The sequence below is a fragment of the Schistocerca americana genome, chromosome 1 (genome assembly GCF_021461395.2).
Source record: "Schistocerca americana isolate TAMUIC-IGC-003095 chromosome 1, iqSchAmer2.1, whole genome shotgun sequence".
Classification (NCBI taxonomy): domain Eukaryota; kingdom Metazoa; phylum Arthropoda; class Insecta; order Orthoptera; family Acrididae; genus Schistocerca; species Schistocerca americana.
The window spans coordinates 671,260,802-671,281,980 of NC_060119.1; the positions used below are offsets into that span (position 1 = coordinate 671,260,802).

Here is a 21,179-nt window from a genome sequence, read left to right on the forward strand (position 1 = left end):
TGTGTTCTTCCGACAATCATTTCTTTTTCGATGTCTTCACATTTTCCCTGCAGTCATTTCGTCTTAGCTTCCCTGCACTTCCTATTTATTGCATTCCTCATCGACTTGTGTTTCTGTATTCCTGAGTTTCCCGGGACATTTTTGTTGGGTTTGGTTGTTTTGGGGGAAGAGACCAAACGGCGATGTCATCGTTGTCATCGGATTAGAGAAGGACGGGGAAGGAAGTCGGCAGTGCCCTTTCAAAGGAAGCATCCCGGCATTTGCCTGGAGCGATTTAGAGAAATTACAAAAAACCTAAATAGGATGGCCGGACGCGGGATTGAACAGTCATCTCCCGAATGCGAGTCCAGAGTGCTAACCACTGCGCCATCTCGCTCGGTAACATTTTCGTATTTCCTCCTTTCATCGATCAATTGAAGTATTTCTCGTGTTAGCTAAAGAACTCAATACGAGCATTCAAAACAAGAAGGAGGGGAATGCTGGCGAGAGGAGTGTGCTTTCTCAACAGTGTATGTCTTCGTGCAATCCTAGTCACGAAGCCTATGTGTACTAAGTTTGATTTAAATCTGTTCGGTAGTTTAGGAGATGCTGAACATACATACACGCATCCACTTTTATAATATTTATGGATTTGCCGACATTCAGTATTTTTCGTTATCATTTGAAAGTAAATGTAAGATAATAATGAGCCACATATTAATTGTGACTACTGTGCATATATGTATACAAAACTAACGTGAGATTACCAATTATGTTTGTAGGATAAGTAAATATTTCCAAGATAAGTGACTTTATTATTTGCTACTAAATATCAGCAATCATTTCACACAGAACTCATAACACCGCTATTGGCCGCTACAATGTTTCAGCCGAAGGCGAGAGCATTGAATAACAGTTCAATTGTAAACAGAGATTATTTCCTGAAACGTCTGCTACACTTTAAGCTAACGTCATGGAGGAAGAAGAAGAAGCTTCATTACACGGTTTAAAGAGTTATGTGAGTAACTTCCTTCGCAGTTTCAGCTTATTATACTAATTGTGTAATACTTAAAGGAAAGACATTTACGTTACTAACAAAGTCTTTCCTTCCTACATATTCAAAATCTTGCAAGCTGGTGGCATGGTGTTTCATTGGTGTTTGACATTGGCAAACATCCCCCACTCCCTCGCCCGACACACACACACACACACACACACACACACACACACACACATATATATATATATATATATATATATATATATATATATATATATGCTGATGATCTCCAGTTGTACCTAAATGGAAAACCAATAAACCTAAAGACAGCTGTCGAGAATCTCAATACCGGTCGGTGCGCACTATCGAAATGGGCGTTGGACAGAGGGTTAACGTTCATCACATTCACAACACAAGTGCTAATGGTCGGTCGTTCTAGGCTTATTAGCCTGAAATATCGAGCATCCATATCATCTTTAAACCAAAATGGGACGAATATCAACTTCTCTGCTTCAACAAAGAGTCTATGAAAAATATCAGATGAAAATCTAAAGTGTACTGAGCACATAAGTGCAATGTGTAAGAAGGCATCTCTCGATGACCTATAAATGTATAAAAACCCCTCCCTCTCCATCGGAAAAAGAAACTTTTACAAACGCTTATACATCGAGTTATTGAATACGGCGACGTTATCCTGCGCTAGGCCTCTCTCAGGAAAGATCACGACGCCTAGAACTGATTATGAATGCCTGTGTTTGTTCTATTTGATAATACTTCACCATCATAAGCATAGCTATCGTGGATGCGTGCAGACAAGTGCAGTGATTTCCATATCATTTGTCTTCTGTGCTGTCTTATCAACGTACACCATCCCCCATATCTCTTCTCGACCTTAACGCTCTCATCTGAACAATATGGCAGAGGCACCCGTCCCCATCACAGCAAAATCCCTGCTGTCCAGCTCCAACGTTCAGCTATTTTCTCAAAGTCCTTCTCAGTAACAGGAACCTGACTGTGGAAAACTTTCCGTATTATATTAGAGAACTGAATAACAACTCAAACTTCAGAAGGCAGTCAGCCACATATTTACTAAAGCGAAAATTATGATTATCATTGTCCTTGCATGCACTCGTTACCCATACACGTGTTTCTTTCCAACCAGCTCTTCCTCACTTCCCAGTATTCTTAGCTAATGCAGCCTTGTTAAATTTCCTTTCTCCAGAACTAGCTATACCATAAAACATCTGTTATGTACCCTTGTAAATTATTTTTTATATCTCATTATTATTATTATTATTATTATTATTATTATTACTATCGTCACTCTTAATGATAGCAGCAGTGGTACAAATATTGCCAGTATTAACTTTATTAGTTCGTAGTCTGTATTACTTACTCACACTGACACTACAGAAACTCAAATCATTTGAATACCATTTGTCACATTAAAATTATTATTTCTTATTTTGAAAAGATAGACCGCTTCATCTGCAAGTACTGTATTTGTAGGCACAACCGGTTCGCAGCAATTTGCTTGCATCATCAGGTGCAATAAAACCAAGTCATGTCCAGATGGGAAAAAAGAATGTTCAAATGTGTGTGAAATCATATGGGACTTAACTGCTAAGGTCATCAGTCCCTACGCTTACACACTACTTAACCTAAATTGCCCTAAGGCCAAACACACACACACCCATGCCCGAGGGAGGACTCGAACCTCCGCCGGGATCAGCCGCACAGTCCAGACCGCATCGCCATAGATTTCTTAAATATCTATGGTGCAAAAAAGTTACTGTACATGTGAAATCCTGGTCCGACGTAAGAGAGTGCCTGACGGCCGTGATCAGATCACGTTAAATAAATAAGTAAATACATGGAAGCGCCAAGGAAACTGGTATAGGCATGCGTGTTCAGATACGGGGATACGTAAACAAGCAGAATAACACAAGTCTCTGGCGCAGTTGTTAAATCAATTACTGCTACTGCAATGGCAGGCTATCAAGATTTAAGTGAGTTTCAGCCTGGTCTCACACTCGGCGCACAAGCGATGGGACACACCATCTCCGAGGTAGCGATTAACTGGGGATTTTCCCGTACGACCATTTCACCAGTGTACCATGAATACCTGTAATCTGGGAAAACATCAAATCTCCGACATCGCTGCGGCCGGAAAAAAGATCCTGCAAGAAAGAGACGAACAACGAATGAAGAGAATCGTTCAACGTGACAGAAGTGCAACCATTCAGCAAACTACTGCAGATTTCAATGCTGAGCCATCAATAAGTGTCTGCGTGCGAATCATTCAATAAAACATCATCTATATGGGTTTCAGGAGACGAAGCCCACTCCTCTACCCTTGATCACTGGACGACACAAAGTTTTACGCCTCGCCAACACAGACATTGGACTGTTGTTCACTGGAAACACGTTGCCAGGTCGGACGAGTCTCGTTTCAAGTTGTATCAAGCGGATGGACGTGTATGGTTATGGAGACAACCTCATGAATCCATGGACCCATCACGTAAGCAGGGAACTGTTCAAGCTGGTGGAGGCACTGTAATGGTATGAGGCGTGCGCAGTTGGATTGATATGACCCCTGAAACATCTAGATACGACTGACAGCTTATGAATTAACAGTTCAAAATTGATCTCGTTTTCTATTTCCAAAGATATTTCATACACTTTCAACCACGACGGAACCAAAGACAGTGATTTTATTTATTACTAGGGAATAACAAAGCAGTCGGGTTCCAGTCTACTTTTTTTCTAATTTTTGTTTCCCAAATAATTTGATTTAGTTACCTTCGTAGCCAATGTGCCTTCGTTAAATCCTATTATCTATTTGTAACAGATTGATCAGCTTTTCTCAATAACCCTTGAATATTCACAGATATAACTGTCTATGTACTAGCTGATTTTTGAGATTTAGAAAACACGGAGAAAGTCTCGTACACATTCTTTCGCGTTCCTATCACCATAGATATTATTTCTCATGAAACTGTCCTTTACCATTAATATCTGATAAATCATAAATATGTCTTTGGCTTTACAATGACTAAGCTTCTTAATTCTCACGACACGATATTAATTATAAGTTCGAGTTGTTTCAATGTCTGTTCAGCACAAATTTAGTCCTTTCTCGGGCACTACATCTCACGTCTTGTTTATTAGCAGAATCGCCTTGACAATGATCGGCAAAGTTATTATTATGATAAGGTCCAAGTATCTTCTGTCCCAATATTTCAAAATAATCTATTATCCGCCACTCCAATGTATAATCCAGTTATCAGAATGATATTTAATTAGGCTTATAATCCCTAACTTCCAACTACCACGGAAGACTGCGAACATGCGAAAACAAAGACTCAAGAATGCTAACAATGCCGTGTATTAGTTTATATATTATATTCAAAACAAAACGCATCTCTGTTATGTCTTCCTTGAATTCTCTTTGTACTACTTGGTGTTACTCTATTTCAAATATCTACTCTTTGCAAAATTTTAACTAAGTATTACTTGGAGTTTCAACTACCGTTTTTTGGCTCTTGGCTCATTTCGCATTACAGAATTTAATATAATATTCGTTTCTGAATACCCACTCTCTAAAGAGCGGTTACAAGGTGACACTTACGTAAGCATCCTGTCTGATTAACGGCATCCATTCATGTCCATTGTGCATTCCGACGAACTTGGGCAATTTCAGCTGGACAATACGAGACCCCGCACTTCCAGAATTGCCAGATTGGCTCCAGGAACACTCTTCTTAGTTTAACCACTTCGGCTGTCCACCAAACTCCCCAGACATGAGCATTATTGAGCATATCTGGGATGCCTTGCAACATGCTGATCAGAGGAGATCTCCACCCCCTCGTACTCTTAAAGATGTATGCACAACCCTGCAGAATTCATGGTGTCAGTTCCTTCCAGCACTACTTCAGACATTAGACGAGTTCATACCATGCACTTCTGCGCGTTCGCGGGAGTCTTACACGATATTAGGCATGTACCAGTATTCTTTGGCCCTTCAGTGTAAAAACTAAGAGCCATGATAGTGATAATAATAGAAATACAACAGCTATTAATGGTAAATAAACAATAATAATACTAAAAACGTTGGTAACAGGAGCAAGATATCTAATTGTTTGTACAGAAAACCGTGACATTGTGACACAGCGAGGTCTAAGACAGAGTGGTTCCGACGCACTGCCCTAGCTAGGGACGTTGGGAAAAGAGAAATCTGATGAGAGGAAAGGATGATTTCTTAGTTGTGACAGGGTAAGCAGTGTGAAAAAAGCAAACGTAAAAGTTATTACTGGTGTGAGGTCGGAAATGTGATTCAGTTTTCCGGTATAGTGAAGGAGACCATTCCATTTCCTGCTACTGAGGTCGACTTGGCGAAGGCGCCTGTGTGATAGAAACGGACAGAAAGCAGTTTTGTCTTATGGGAACGAATCTTTCTGCTGTGTTGTCCATGCGAGAATGATAATGTCGAGGAGAGATATGAGGGACTGTATGCATTGGTCATAAAGCAAATGAGAGAGGAGTTTTAGAAATCTTTGGACTTGTATGCACTTAACCGAGACACTTGTGCGTAAGGTGCTGACGTTTGATTAGTGTACACAGGTACAACACATGCGTTACAAAATGTGGAAATTTGGGTCCGGCCTTGGGCCGTGCTCGGATAACCAAAGAGGTTAAGGTTGGGTTGGGTTGTTGTGGGGGAGGAGAGCAGACAGCGAGGTCATCGGTCTCATCGGGTTAGGGAAAGAAAGTCGACCGTGCCCTTTCAAAGAAACCATCCTGGCATTTGCATGGAGCGATTTAGAGAAATCACGGAAAACCTAAATCAGGATGGCCGGACGCGGGATTGAACCGTCGTCCTTCCGAATGCGAGTCCAGTGTGAAAGCGGTTAAGGCGACCGCTCGCTTCCACCGAAAAATGCGGGTTCGAGTCACTGTTCTTCACAAATTTTCATTGTCGTCATTCCATCATACAGATGGAGGCGGTTTATACAGTGTTCTCAGCTGAGAATACATTTCGTGTCTTTGGTAAGTGAGCTAGATGGACCTTTACTGTTTCTATTGGTGACGGTGACACCTGCATGTAATCGATTCGCAGTCGTCCTACCTGAGGGAGGAGATCGGGACGGCGGTGCAGGAGGCGCTGGACGCCGTAGTGGGCGACGCCGAGTTCCAGGAGCACCGGGTCGAGATGTGGATCAACGCCATCCTGGAGAGTTGCCTCGGCCGCTTCGTGGGCCTAGAGAAGAACAGCAAGTTTGTAGGTCTGTTGACTACCAAATGTTCGTTCTGAGAGAAGTTAAGCTTGATCTGCTTACTGTCCAGTTGCCTTATTTCCATATACGCTAACGGAAATGCGAAATGTTACACCCTAATCACCTTGACCGAACACTACAAAGCCTACACTCAGGCTCATAAATTAAGGATAATTGCAGAATGTGGTGCCACACAACGTGGCACTACACAAAACTGGCGCTAATAGCATAGGCACATAGGGAACACACACGAAGCAGATCTGTAAGTCCATGGTATTGGGGATAAGTTGAGAAAACCGTCCCGAAACACATGTGTTACAAAACGCCACTGTTTCCTTCGCATGTACCCCGACATCAATATGGGATATGATCACCACGCACACGTACACAGGCCGCACAACAGGTTGGCATACTCTGGATCAGGTGGTCGAGCAGCTGCTGGGGTATAGCCTCCTATTCTTGCACCAGTGCCTGTCAGAGCTCCTGAAATGTCGTAGGGGTTTAAAGACGTGCAGCGATACGTCGACCGAGAGCGTCCCAGACGTGCTCGATGGGGTTTAGGTCTGGAGAACAGGCAGGCCACTCCACTCGCCTAATATCTTCTGTTTCAAGGTATTCCTCGACAATGGCAGGTCAGTGGGGCCGTGCATTATCATCCATCAGGCGGAAGGTGGGATCCACTGCACCCCTGAAAAGCGAAATGACATCCCGATACACATGACCTATTACAGTTCCTCTGTCAAGGACATACATATTCAGCTTGTAGCAAGTCGTAGAATAAGTTAACTTTCTCACGGGTAAAGCCTTTTGCTCGAGCATACGACGTTCTGGTTGGCTTCCTAATTGAAAGCTTATCTTGATTGTGTCGAAGAAAATGGTCAAGCCAAGCCCTTCCAGCAATTTCATTTCTGAAGTTTGTTGCAATTCCATTCCTAACTTTAAGTTGGTAGGCCATTTTTCGAACATTCATACGAGTAAAACAGTAGAATTAGCCCTCTATGTTGTTGTTGTTGTTGTTGCTGTGGTCTTCAGTCCTGAGACTGGTTTGATGCAGCTCTCAATGCTACTCTATCCTGTGCAAGCTTCTTCATTTCCCAGTACCTACTGCAACCTACATCCTTCTGAATCTGTTTGGTGTATTCATCTCTTGGTCTCCCTCTACGATTTTTACCCTCCACGCTGCCCTCCAACACTAAATTGGTGATCCGTTGATGCCTCAGAACATGTCCTACCAACCGATCCCTTCTTCTAGTCAAGTTGTGCCACAAACTTCTCTTCTCCCCAATTCTATTCAATACCTCCTCATTAGTTACGTGATCTACCCACCTTATCTTCAGCATTCTTCTGTAGCATCACATTTCGAAAGCATCTATTCTCTTCTTGTCCAATCTAGTTATCGTCCATGTTTCACTTCCATACATGGCTACACTCCATACAAATACTTTCAGAAACGACTTCCTGACGCTTAAATCTATACTCGATGTTAACAAATTTATCTTCTTCAGAAACGCTTTCCTTCCCATTGCCATTCTACATTTTATATTCTCTCTACTTCGACCATCATCAGTTATTTTGCTCCCCAAATAGCAAAACTCCTTTACTACTTTAAGTGTCCCATTTCCTAATCTAATACCCTCAACATAACCCGACTTAATTCGACTACATTCCATTATCCTCGTTTTTCTTTTGTTGATGTTCATCTTATATCCTCCCTTCAAGACATATAGTGTAAGTAATCCACTAGTTCACTTTCTTGGGCTGCTGGTAGAGCTCATCTTCTTCCAAGATTTTTAGTTTCAACATCTGCTATCTGTGAGGTATTAGCCTCACACACATACCGGCGCAGAGTTGTTTTTGGGACAGAAAAATGATTCGATGCTTTTTTAACTCTCATCGTTTTGCCTATAACAGCAGACACTGCCTGTCGCATTTTTTTTTTTTTTTTTTTTTTTTTTTTTTTTGTCTCACACCTGCCTTTTGGGAGTTAGTTTAGGTGCCAGATTAGTCCTAGGCATCTGAAAACAAAAATAAAAACATTTTACAGACCATGAGGCCCACATTACAAGCACCAGTGGGGACCATATTACAGTCACCTACACCTTGTAAACTCATGTAAAAAACATAAAACGAAAGAATACCACACCTTTTAATCTATTTGAAACTGTTGCTAATGCTTTCTAGGTTGTATGCATGGTGCTTACATCTATGTATTAACCAGTAATGGTACGTTAATAAAGTGAAATTAACATACCTCTCAAAGTTTTGAACAGGATCTTGAAAAATATAACCTAACTGTCACTCAATCACTGGACTGACCTGCTTTCAGCGCTCCTACAGACCAGTAAGGATACTAGTAGACTAGTTCCGGCTGTCACCACTGGAGTTCAGCTAAATGTTATTAAGATATTAAGGGGGGCCATATTTGTTGCAGGTGCCATATTACCACCACTTCCTCTACATGTAAAAATTACAAAAATATTATAAAGTGTGAGATAAAGAGAAAAAAGTGTCTCATAATGTTACTACACATTTTTATGACTCTTGTTCCCTTATAGTCATTAAGACAGCTGTCTGTTGTAAGATGTTAAACTCTTTCATTATTTTCTTCTAGTTGTAAAGAAAGGCTGTTAAGTGATGTAAGTGCTGCGTAAAACTCTAATGTTTTGTAACATTGTGGCTGACATGACTGGCCATGGATTTTACTGTCTGTTCAATATGGCTTTCTAAAAATACTAGAAACCTGCTTATTTTCTTTTAAGATGATAAATGATTACTTCAATGGTTTTCATCTATCTCAACAATGAATTGCGATTTCAGTCAGGTGAATGGCAGCAGTTTACCGAAGTACCTTTATTCTAAATTGTAGTTGGTTAATTTCAAAAAAATATGATTCGTCTACTTTTAAGGAAAGTGAGAAAAATAATATAAGTACTATATAAATTATTAGAATACAGTGAAACCTAAGCTGAAGATTAACTAGCACTCAACAGGTTCATTGTCAACATCTCACACCTACATGCTAACCCATTTGGATTGCAAAAACTTTTTATGCTGTGGATTTAGGTTGTTTTTGCAATCAATGCATTTGATGGTAAAACAAAACAAAAAATATAAAAACAAATTAACTGTTTTTAATTTTGAATACAGTACACAGTTATTATGTTTATTGCAGAGCTGTAATACGACATATTTGAATGCTTTTGCTAATTAACACTGTTTACAAAAGGAAAAACAAGTAACAAAACAAAAAAATATTTAATGTTTACAATAGAGAAGTCCACCCAACGTCTCTTGCATATTTGCTGTAGGTCAAGAAGGATGACACACTTTCACTGTCAGGAACAAATAATATACGTTGTTTAATGTCTTCCATTTTCTTGACCCCAGTAGTTAGTTTCGTAACCTTGTAACACTTTTCATCTGGCAACTGTGGACTCTTCCTTTGGTCAAATTTCAGGGAGAAGTTATTGGTCTGAAGCCCATTAATGAAATCCATTGCCTCCACAACTCGTGGCATTGATGATTTATAACGAAAATGATGAAACTTTGAAATATTTAGTGGTAGTTTGTCAGCCCTTGGAATATCTCGTTTCGATGTTTCAATAGAAAAGCAAGTCTTCTTAAAAACTGATAGCCACGGCGTCTTGAAATCTACTATTTCATCTCCATCCACCAAATGCACCATGAAATTACAGTTTGCACTTACTATAAGTTCCATTAATTCATGGATTGTGAACATTCTCTCTACTTTCTTGAGAACTCTCTTTATTACCCCAAATACCCTGTCACATGGCAGAAATGAAAGACCGTGGATAGGGTAAAAATGTTCAATCTTTTCAAATCAATCTAACTCCACGAGAGTGGAGAATGCAGGCGGATCACGATGTTGTGTTTGTTCTGTCCCGGGCAGTTATCAGAAAACAGAAGTACGTTTTTCACGACTTGGGCTATATGTTCACTGATGTAGCTTAATAGAAAAGTACAAACTTCATTGGATCTTTTCTCCGCATTCCCTTCGTGATACAGAGAAAACAGATGACCTTGTATGTAGATTATGTATACAAAATACTGCAACAGTCAACTGGCGCAAGTAGAACAGTCCTTGCCCCAGGGCACGAGGAAGTTGAACATTTTGCATGCGTTCGAAAAATAAATCAGTAGTTCTAGGATTAGTCTCTGACTGTCTTTTCCCATCTTGCAGAGCATCATAAAACTTCTCAGAACTTCGAATATGGACAATCTTCTATGCTACTGCTTCTCGTTTTGCTACCTCATGGAATGTTTTTGATTTATTCTTTAACGTCAGTTCTTCGCAAGGCAGCAAATGTCTACTTTAGGTCTTCCTATAGCAAGCGAAAAGTTTTCACGAAAAATCTTATTATATTACTCGTATTTCTCTGGCGTGATAGGATGTTTGGCAATAAAATGTTGGTGCATTTTCTTCACAGATAGTTCACAGTCAAGGTAGTGCATAGTTCGGCTGCCATAATGACTTTCCTTAATGGTAAATGATCCGATATAATCTGAAATTTTGACAATTCCTTCTGACGGCACAGCATTAACACTCTTACGTTTCCCTCTTCCGACTTTCAGTGTCTGCCCATTAAAATTTGCGAATTCTTTTAACTCTGGCATCAGTTACTGCATAAATACTTCGAAAAGCTTTTCTAACCACTTCAAATCGTTTGCCTCCAACGAGGACAAAGTAGCTAAAAGATTTTTCACACCTGCACCCCTTCTCACTTCTTGGGCGGTGTCTTTAAACATCACTAGCTATGATCAGTCCTTGCAGGAAAAGGTCCAGTTCATTCTTGCATTCCATGTTCAGAAAACGTGCTATAGCTTGAGTTTTGTTGTCTTCTGCAATAACACTGAAACATCTTCTTCGACACTCGCAGTCTACTCCTGTCACCTTTTTCGGAATTCCTTTGCCTCTATAATTCACATATTCCTCTCTTTTAATTTTAGCTTTCTTCATAACGTTTCTTTGATATTCCGAAGAATATTTCACCCTTTTCTTCACATAACTGCTGGTACACGCCACTTCATCCATTTTCACAAGAATACAAAAATCAACAATGCCAATGTCTTCCGTACAGTTGTACCGCACTTTACTGTGGTGCCATCAGTTGAGAAGAAAAATAACCGAAGTCCTTGACTTTGGACGTTTCTGCACTCAGCTCAAACTTACTACCTCTGTTTGAACAGCAACAAACTATGACATCGGCTGTTTTCGTACACCGTCTGGTGTAGCTACATGCAGAGTATGCATTTTTGCCTGTAACTCATTTTTCACCAAAACTGGACTAGACCCTAGATGACCTTTGGCGTTTTACTTTCGAAACAGTACACCAGCTGCATTTTCATTCTTGCTTTACCATTTAAGTACTAAAACTTTTAGTTTTGAAGAAAGACTCATAAGAATATGACTTTTTTTACTTGCAGTTAACCTCACTTCAGCCTGTTATAAATTTCTCAGTACATAGTTTTGTTAGCGGCTTCGAAAGAACACAACAGTTCGAGCTATGGCGTTCCAAACAGAACAGTCTCTGTTCCATATGTTTGCTGACTCAGTAAACAATTAATGGTGAACGACCACACGATTGACAGTGGGTTCTTTAATTAAACGTTCGACTGGAATAGTAAACTGAATCGTTGAAATATGAATTTCTCTCGTAACGAATTGTGGCTGGTACTCATTTTTTATTGATGGGTCGGGGCTCGAAATGAGGGCAGCGTTCGATTGAATTAGCAGCTATTTTCGTTACGTTACCGACAATGTAATTTCGCATTTCGAAGATGTCATTCGTGGTCGAAGCTTATACTAAAACACAGTACTTTACTGCTGCACATACTTGCAGACTTATAACACATAAATGACCAAATTTCATCCATATTGAGAAAGCACTGCTCTTGTGAAGCGTAGCTCACACATGGTAGTTCACAAACTGACGCAGGCGCAATGCTCATTACGTAATACAGTTTTGCCAGAGGTGTTAATCTCTTTATCATACATTAAAGGCGCGAACATGTGGGTGTCTCTTGCAGATATACACTGAAGCGCCAAAGAAAGTGGTGTAGGCATGCGCATTGAAATAAAGAGATACGTAAACAGGCAGAAGACGGCACTGCTATCGGCAGCGCCTATACAGGACAAAAAATGCCTAGAACAGTTGTAAGATCGGTTACTGCTTTTACAACGACAGGTTATTAAGATTTAAGTGGGTCTGAACGTGGTGTTATAGTCGGCGCACGAGCGATGGGTCACAGCATCTCCGAGGTAGCTAACAAGTGGGGATTTTCACGTACGAGTATTTCATGACTGTACCGTGAATATCAGGAATCTGGAAAAACTTCAAATCTCCGACATCACTGAGGTTGGAAAAAGATCGTGCAACAATAGAACCAACGACACTGAAGAGGATCGTTCAACGCGACAGGAGTACAACACTCTCGCAAATTACTGCAGATTTCAATGCTGGGCCATCAGCAAGTGTCAGCGTGCGAAGGACTCAACGAAACATCATCGATATGGGCTTTCAGTGTCGAAGGCCCACTCGGTTACTTTTGATGACTGCAGGACACAAAGCTTTATGCCTCGTCTGGACCCATCAACACCGACAATGGATTGATGATGACAGGAAGCATGTTGCCTGGTCGGACGAGTCTCGTTTCAGATTGTATCTAGCTGATGGACGTGTACGGGTATGGAGACAACATCATGAATCCATGGACCCTGCATGTCAGCAGGGGACTGTTTAAGCTGGTGGAGGCTCCGTAATGGTGTGGGGCGTGTGCAGTTGGAGTTGTAAGGGATCCCCAATGCGTCTAGATACGACTCTGACAGGTGACACGTACGTAAGCATCCTGTCTGGTCATATGCATCCATTCATGTCCCTTTTGCATTCCAACGGACTTGGGCAATTCCAGCAGGACAATGCGACATCCCACACGTCCAGAAATTCTACAGAGTGGCTGCAGGAACACTCTTCTGAGTTTAAGCACCTCCGCTGTCCACCAAACTCCCCAGACATGAACATTATTGAGCATATTTGGGATGCCTTGCAACATGCTGATCAGAGGAGATCTCCACCCCCTCTTACTCTTACGGATCTATGGACAGCCCTGCACGATTAATGGTGTCAGTTCCCTCCAGCACTACTTCAGACATTAGTCTAGTCTAGGCCACGTCGTGTTACGGCACTTCTGCGTGCTTCCAGGGGCCCTCCACGATTTTAGGCACATGTACCTGTTTGTATGGCTCTTCAGTGTATTATGATTGTATTTTCGAATCACAGGATTCACACATAACAGAAGTTTCCTCAGTTATGTACAGTTACACGGCTCAGTATCACACAAAGTAAATACAGCTTTCAAGTTTTGAACAACGACTTACCGAGATTCTCTTGTGGATTAAAGAATTAAGATAAAATAGACCCCTGTGGATATCCTGAAAAGACATCAGTTCTTCTTTTTTTAAGCTTAACATATTATTTCCGACCTTCTATTTCTTTAAGAGGCTGTCTCATCATTTTCTATAACCGAATCAGGGAAACCATGGAAAATCTATACTCGGATAGCTTGCGGGAATTTAAGCCACGCGACTTTCAAAAGCGAGTCCAGAGCCCTAACACCTGCGCAATCGTTCTGTTTGGAGTGCTAGTTCAGCAATTAGTGGCGGAGGTACTTGCAGTGGAAGCTTGAGTCGTAAAATGCAGAACGATTTGACGTTCTGGGAAGCATGTCGCTCGGCGGAGGGGAGGGTCTTGGTTTGACGCCCTGACCAGCGTACAGGTCAGTAACTTTCGTCAATGCAAAATATGAATTTTTTCCAACAAATGTGGAAGACAGAACAATTAACAAATAAACATAAGTAAAATGAAAATGAGGCAGATGGAAAAACGTAAGTAAACTGTTTATTATTTCAAAAGTATTGATACATCTATCCCACTGTGAGACAAGAGAGTCAGTGCTTTCATGAAAAATATTTGTCTACGGAACGATGATAGTACCTCTTCGCCAGAAGCAAATCGACGGCGACGAATGTCTTTTTTCATGGATTCCAAAATATTGGAAGTCGCATGGAAAGAGACATGGACCGTATAAAGGATGTGTAAAGGATTCGCGTTAGAGCTTCTGCAGAATAATCAAAACAACTTTGGCAGCGTATGGGAGTGCCCGGAACAGATTTCGTTGCAATTGTTCCACGTGTTACTTTTTTATACTTCAATATCATCCCATTTCCATTCCCACTCCTATGTGAGCGGTACGCGTCTTTTCCACCCCTACTCCCACTTCTGCAACAGGTACGTGGTTCTTACCTCTACAGTGCTTTTTTCGAGATAGCAAGTGACATGTGTGCTAAATGTGGGTGAAATGGATCCAGTTGTAAAAGATGAAACGGCGAACATAGATACATACATTCATAGAGCATTGGACAAAAATACGTAAACAATGCGGGAAATGCATGCTTGAACATAAATTAGATGGTTGCGCTGTAGTGTTTTACCGCTAACGGCAGTACGTTGCAAGTGTCACACGTTGTCAGAACGGTGTCCTGTGTGACTGTAAGTACATTATGTCGGAGCTAAGTGAATTCGAACGTGGGCAAATCGTTGATACTCGTACGGTAGGTGCTTCCGTAACTAAGATAGTAGAAGTCTTTCGCGTTTCAAGAGGCATACAGGTAAAACGGAAACCCATCATTCGTTGAGTCGCAACTTCGATGAAAGTGAGTGTTGAGTAATAGTGACAGACGACCATTGAATAGGTTGGTGACGAAAAATAAAGAGGACGACAGCTACAGAAATAATTGCAGAACAGAATGTCGCACTTTCAAGCCCTGTCAGCACCAAAACAAGATGAAGGCAGTTCCATAAGCAGGGAATTCTAGAGCGAGCTGGATTTCCGAAATCACTTCTTTCTGTTGCTAATGCCAGTAACAGGGAAATGTGGTGCCGAAACCTTCAAGTCTGGGCAGTGGATCAATGGAAGAAAGTCATTTCGTCGGATGAACCTTGCTTCACACTGCTTCCAACTTATGGCCGTGCTTACACTTGCGAATAGAGAAACATTGTGGGAGGGGGGAGGGGGGGGATTCGGTGATGATTTATACAGCCGTATCGTGATATTCCATGATCACCTTGGTTACTCAGTAAGCTCGCATTCTGCCAAGGGTTCTGAATCTAAGAGGGTTGGAACTTAAATAGTGCCAACTATTTATTCACAACCGATACAAAAAAGTTACATGTTTGCTCCTCTTACTGTCCTACAAAGTAGTCACCAGCGTTGTGTAGAACCCGTTGCCAGCGATGTGGAAGTCGTAGTATACCGTTATCAGAGCCTGTTCTGTTGATGGTGCGAATGGAGCGGTCTACTGTCTGTCGAATCCCTGGAACAGTTCCGAAGCGAATGCTACGAAGTGGTTCCTTCATCTTCGGAATAAAATCAAAGTCACAAGGACTTAATTCCGGGGAGTAAGGTGGATGGTACATTACTTTCTAGTCCCATCAACCGAACAGAGCAGCCACAGCTTGCGCTGTATGCGCCCGCGCATTGTCGTGGAAAATGATGAGTGACTTGCGCAGAAAGTGTAGCTGTTTCTTTCGCGAAGCTGTTCGCAGGTGGCAAAAACGAACAGTAATTCTGCGCATTCACGGGGTGTCGTGGAGGAACGTAAAGCATTTGGATAACACCATCACAGTCGTACTCGAGAGTCGCCATAACCTTTACCATACTGGGGCTCTGACGCACTTTCGACTTTCGCAGCGACCCATAATGACGCCATTCGTTGGATTGGCGTTTCAGTTTTGGCTCGTACGATGTGGCCCATGTCCCATCCAGTGTTACGATACGGTGTAAGAAAGCCTCTCCTTCGCGCTCATAGCGCTCCAAGTGTGTCTTAGCGGCGTTGTATCGCATCCATTTCTGCATTTCCCTCAAGTCATGCGGAACCAATCATGATGCAATTTTTCGCATGCCCAGGCGTTCCTTCAGGATGGGAAGCACAGTCGTATTCGCTAATCCGGTTTCGTTGGTGAGCTCACGAATCGTATGGTGTCGATCACTGTCCACTAATGCGGCAAAAGCATGCACATGCACGTCTTCTTCAGAGACGCTAGGACGACCTGCCCGATGCATGTCTGACACAGTTTGCGGAGCTTCGTTGAAGGCTTTTACCCAACGTGCCACTGTTCTGTACGGCAATGCCAATTCCCCGCACTCCTCTTGAAGACCTTGATGACACTGTCGTGCTGCACGATCTCTGGCACTTTCAATCTTGATCCAACTCCGTTGTTCCTGTTTGGAAAACATTGCGACACCATTACGTTAGACCGCTCGCTCACAAGTGACTGTGTATCCCTCGATTGTGCGCATGTCTGTGACGTGGGACGGGCGAATCCATTTGCTCGGAGGTAAGGTAGGGTATGTCAGCAACGTGTGCTATCAGCGACAATAGTAGAGTCCATTGCATAGTGTCTCCACAGCAGTGTTGCCACTATTTAAGTTCCAACCTACGGAAATTGGTTGATCAGATCCACCCCATGGTACAGCGATTGTTCCCCACTGGGGATGCCGTGTTGCAAGACGACAGAATCCCTGTTCACACAGCTCATATCGTCCGTCCTTCTTTTGTGGGAACGATTATGAATGAACTCTCAAATTTTCCGTGGCCACCACAGTCACCAGATCTCAATATTACTGAATCTTTGTGGCCTCCTTTGGCGACAAGGTACGGAAGGGAGGGGGAGGGGGAGAGGAGGTGATCGCTACCCATCCACACCATCATTACCAGAAGTTGCCACTATTTTGCAGAAGGAATTTATAATATTCCCTGTAAATCCACACAGAATCCGCATTTGTTTTCCTCTGAATGCCAACGGTTTTCCCACACAGTATTAGGCGTGGTAATGTATTGTGGTTTTGGTGTTTACATATTTTTGTCCAACACCTGTACTTCCTAAGTCACTTTCGTGTGTTGCACAATTACAGTGTGCATTTATTTGAATAGTACCTAATGTTAACGGTAGGAGAGTCAGAGCGACAGTGATGAGGATAACAAAGTGGTATCTTAATTTACTTTTATTTCAATCACGGCTTCGATATACACTCTAAGACAAGGAAAAAAAAGACACATCACGAAGGGAATTATACAAATGGGACAGAAATTGGTAGATCTGATGTACGTGTAGAGACAAATGATTACGATTTCAGAAAAATTGGATGATTTAGTCAAGAAAAAGAGCCTCACAACCTGAGCAAGTCAATAATGCGTTGGTCTAAACCTGGCCCTTATGCAATCACTTACTCGGCTTAGCAATGATTGTCAAAGTTGTTGGACGTCCTCCTAAGAGATATCGTGACATATTTTGTCCAACTGGTGCGTTACATCGTTAAAATCACGAGCTGGTTGGAAGGCCTCACCACAATGCTCCGCACGTTCTCCATTGGGCAGAGATCCTGCGACCTTGCTGGCCAAGGTAGAGCACAAAGATCATCAGTATAAACACTTGCCGTGTGTGGGCGGACATTATTTTAGTGAAATGTGAGTCCAGGATGGCTTTGCACGAAGGCCAACAGAATGGGGTACATGGTATTGCCGACTTACCGCTGTGCTGTAAGGGTGCCGCGTATGAAAACCAAAATGGTCCTGCTGTGAAAAGAAATGGTACCCCAGATCATCACTCTAGGCTGTTGGGCAGTATGGAGGACGATAGTCATTTTGGTATTCCGCCACTGTCCGAGGCTTCTGCAGCAGAGACGTCTTCGGCCTGGAATCTCTTTGACTGGAGTAGAATTGTCTTCAGGGATGAGTTCCGCTTCGAAATGAGCCCCGATGATAACCGAAGACGTGTCTGAAGACTCCCGACACATTGGTGGGATGACTGTCGCCCTCCATATCGCTGGGCAACGAGTAGTAACGATCTCGGCTGCTATTTCGTTTCATGGTGAGACCCCTTTGATTTTCACCCTCGGCACCATTACAACAAAGTGGTACGTCAACCGTGTTCTACGCCCCACTTAGTTGCCCTTCATGGTAAACCATCCTGAGCTTACACTTCAGCAAGATAATGCCCGTCAGCAGACGCCGGGGGTTTCTACTGATTGTCTTCGCGCTTGCGAAATCCTGCATTGGCCAGAAAGGCTGCCGGATCTCTCCACAATTGAGAAGTTCGGAGCACTAGGGCAGGCCTTCCAACCAGCAGGTAATTCTGACGGTCCTAGGCGGCAATAGGACAGAATTTGGCACGGTATCCATCAACAGGACATCCAACAACTCTACCAGTTAGCGCCAAGCTGAATAACTGCTTGCGTAGGGGCCATAGGTAGACCAACGTGTAATTGTATTCGTAAATTTGCGAAGCTCTTTGTCTTCAATAAAGTTCCCAATTTTTCTGAAATTTTAATCATTTGTTTGTGTGTACATGTACATCACATCTACCGATTTCCGTCCCATTCGAACAATTTTTAGTCGTTCGTCTTTTTTCTCTTAGAGTGTACTTTAAAACACAATATGTTAATGTTATAATACACTATTGGCCATTAAAATTGCTACACCACGAAGATGACGTGCTACAGATGCGAAATTTAACCGACAGGAATAAGAAGCTGTGATAAGCAAATGATTAGCTTTTCAGAGCATTCACACAAGGTTGGCGCCGGTGGCGACACTTACAACGTGCTGACATGAGGAAAGTTTCCAACCGATTTCTCATACACAAACAGCAGTTGACCGGCGTTGGCTGGTGAACCGTTATTGTGATGCCTCGTGTAAGGAGGAGAATTGCATACCATCACGTTTCCGACTTTGATAAAGGTCGGATTGTAGGCTATCGCTATTGCGGTTTATCGTATAGCGACATTGCTGCTCGCGTTGGTTGAAATCCAATGACTGTTAGCAGAATATGGAATCGGTGGGTTCAGGAGGGTAATACGGAACGCCGTGCTGGATCCCAAGGGCCTCGTACCACTAGCAGTCTAGATGACAGGCATCTTGTCCGTATGGCTGTAACGGATCTTGCAGCCACGTCACGATCCCTGAGTCAACAGATGGGGACGTTTGCAAGGCAACAACCATCTGCACGAACAGTTCGACGACGTTAGCAGCAGCATGGACTACCAGCTCGGATACCATGGCTGCGGTTACCCTTGACGCTGCATCACAGACAGGAGCGCCTGCGATGGTGTACTCAACGACGAACCTGGGTGCACGAATGGCAAAACGTCATTTTCTCAGATGAATCCAGATTCTGTTTACAGCATCATGATGGTCGCATCCGTGTCTGGCGACATCGCGGTGAACGCACACTGGAAGCGTGTATTCGTCATCGCCATATTTTCGTATCACCCGGCGTGATGGTATGGTGTGCCGTTCGTTACACGTCTCGGTCACCTCTTGTTCGCGTGACGGCACTTTTAGCAGTGGACGCTACATTTCAGATGTGTTACGACCCGTGGCTCTACCCTTCATTCGATCCCAGCGAAACCCTACATTTCAGCAGGATAATGCACAACCGCATGTTGCAGGTCCTGTACGGGCTTTTCTGGATACAGAAAATGTTCGACTCCTGGCCTGGGCAGCACATTCTCCAGATCTCTCACCAATTGGAAACGTCTAGTAAATGGTGGCCGAGCAACTGGCTCGTCACAAAGCGTCAGCCACTACTCTTGATGAACTGTGGTATCGTGTTGAAGCTGCATGGGCAGCGGTACCTGTACACGCCATCTAAGGTCTGTTTGACTCGCCTCGTGATGGCTGGGTGTTGTGTGCTGTCCTTAGGTTAGTTAGGTTTAAGTAGTTCTAAGTTCTAGGGGACTGCTGACCATAGATGTTAAGTCCCATAGTGCTCAGAACCATTTTCTGTTTGACTCAATGCCCAGGCCTATCAAGGCCGTTATTACGGCCAGAGGTGGTTGTTCTGGGTGCTGATTTCTCAGGATCTATGCACCCAAATTGCTTGAAAATGTAATCACATGTCAGTTCTAGTATAATATATTTGTCCAATGAATACCCGTTTATCATCTGCATTTCTTCTTGGTGTAGCCATTTTAATGGCCAGTAGTTATAATCATCCAGTTGAGATCTGAAGATGGCCTCTTATGGTGGAATGCAGTGATGTTCACCTTTTTCATTTCGCAACTATGGCTTAAGTGAATGACCAGTATCGCTCATTAACAGGTTAAGACAGTACGCCAGGCTTATAAGAGTGCTGTCTGTTCAGCGACGTGCGTGATCTGCCCCAATGATGGTACGGGCATGCACGGGCAGAGCGCATGCGCTTGGCACCCGGGCATGGACCACGCGCTGGTCTACGAGTGGCAGAACCCACACGTGCGCGTGTGTGTCACCGTCTTCACCATCTGCGCCACGCGCCTGCGCTGACAGCTGGCCGCCCGCACTACCTGCTGTGTAGTCGAACTGACAAGGAACTCATTAAATAATATCCTCTTGTGTGGAGATGGTGTTATCATTAAGTTCTTTCGATATTCACTGTGTGGGTGATTGCGGTGCGTGTTGGCGTTTGCGAAGAAAGTAAGAGGTGAAATCTGCTCCTGTCATTCAGTGAACTCTTGCTGTAGATTGCGAGTTCTTTTTGTCAGCTCTCTCTCGGGATGTGCATACTGAAGGGATATCCCACATTTGCGATTCCTCGAATGTCTGTACCCCAACGCTGGCCGATCGTCCTGTATTCCCGTAGCTATTTACAGAGAGCAGTAATAGAATACAATGTTCTGGTCTGCATATGCATCAGTCTTAACTCACTCGGCCAAGTTCTCTGGGCTTATCGCTTGAAACTATGGTCTAGCGAACGACTCGTCATTCATCAACTACGTCAGGGTTCACTTCTCTGCCAGAAGGGAGAGGTACTAGGACCATTCGTTTCTTTTCAGTCTCTGACGTCCAACTTCTTCCCGTTGGCATT

General features: G+C 43.0%; 1 protein-coding gene across 1 annotated transcript; it reads left to right on the forward strand.

Moving 5' to 3' along the window:
* Positions 1-952: 952 nt before the first annotated feature.
* Positions 953-20,638, forward strand: LOC124588643 (dynein light chain Tctex-type 1-like). Its single transcript, XM_047131478.1, has 3 exons — positions 953-997; positions 6,099-6,260; positions 20,435-20,638. Exons 1-3 carry the CDS (start codon positions 953-955, stop codon positions 20,636-20,638), a joined length of 411 nt encoding a protein of 136 aa, XP_046987434.1.
* Positions 20,639-21,179: the final 541 nt, after the last annotated feature.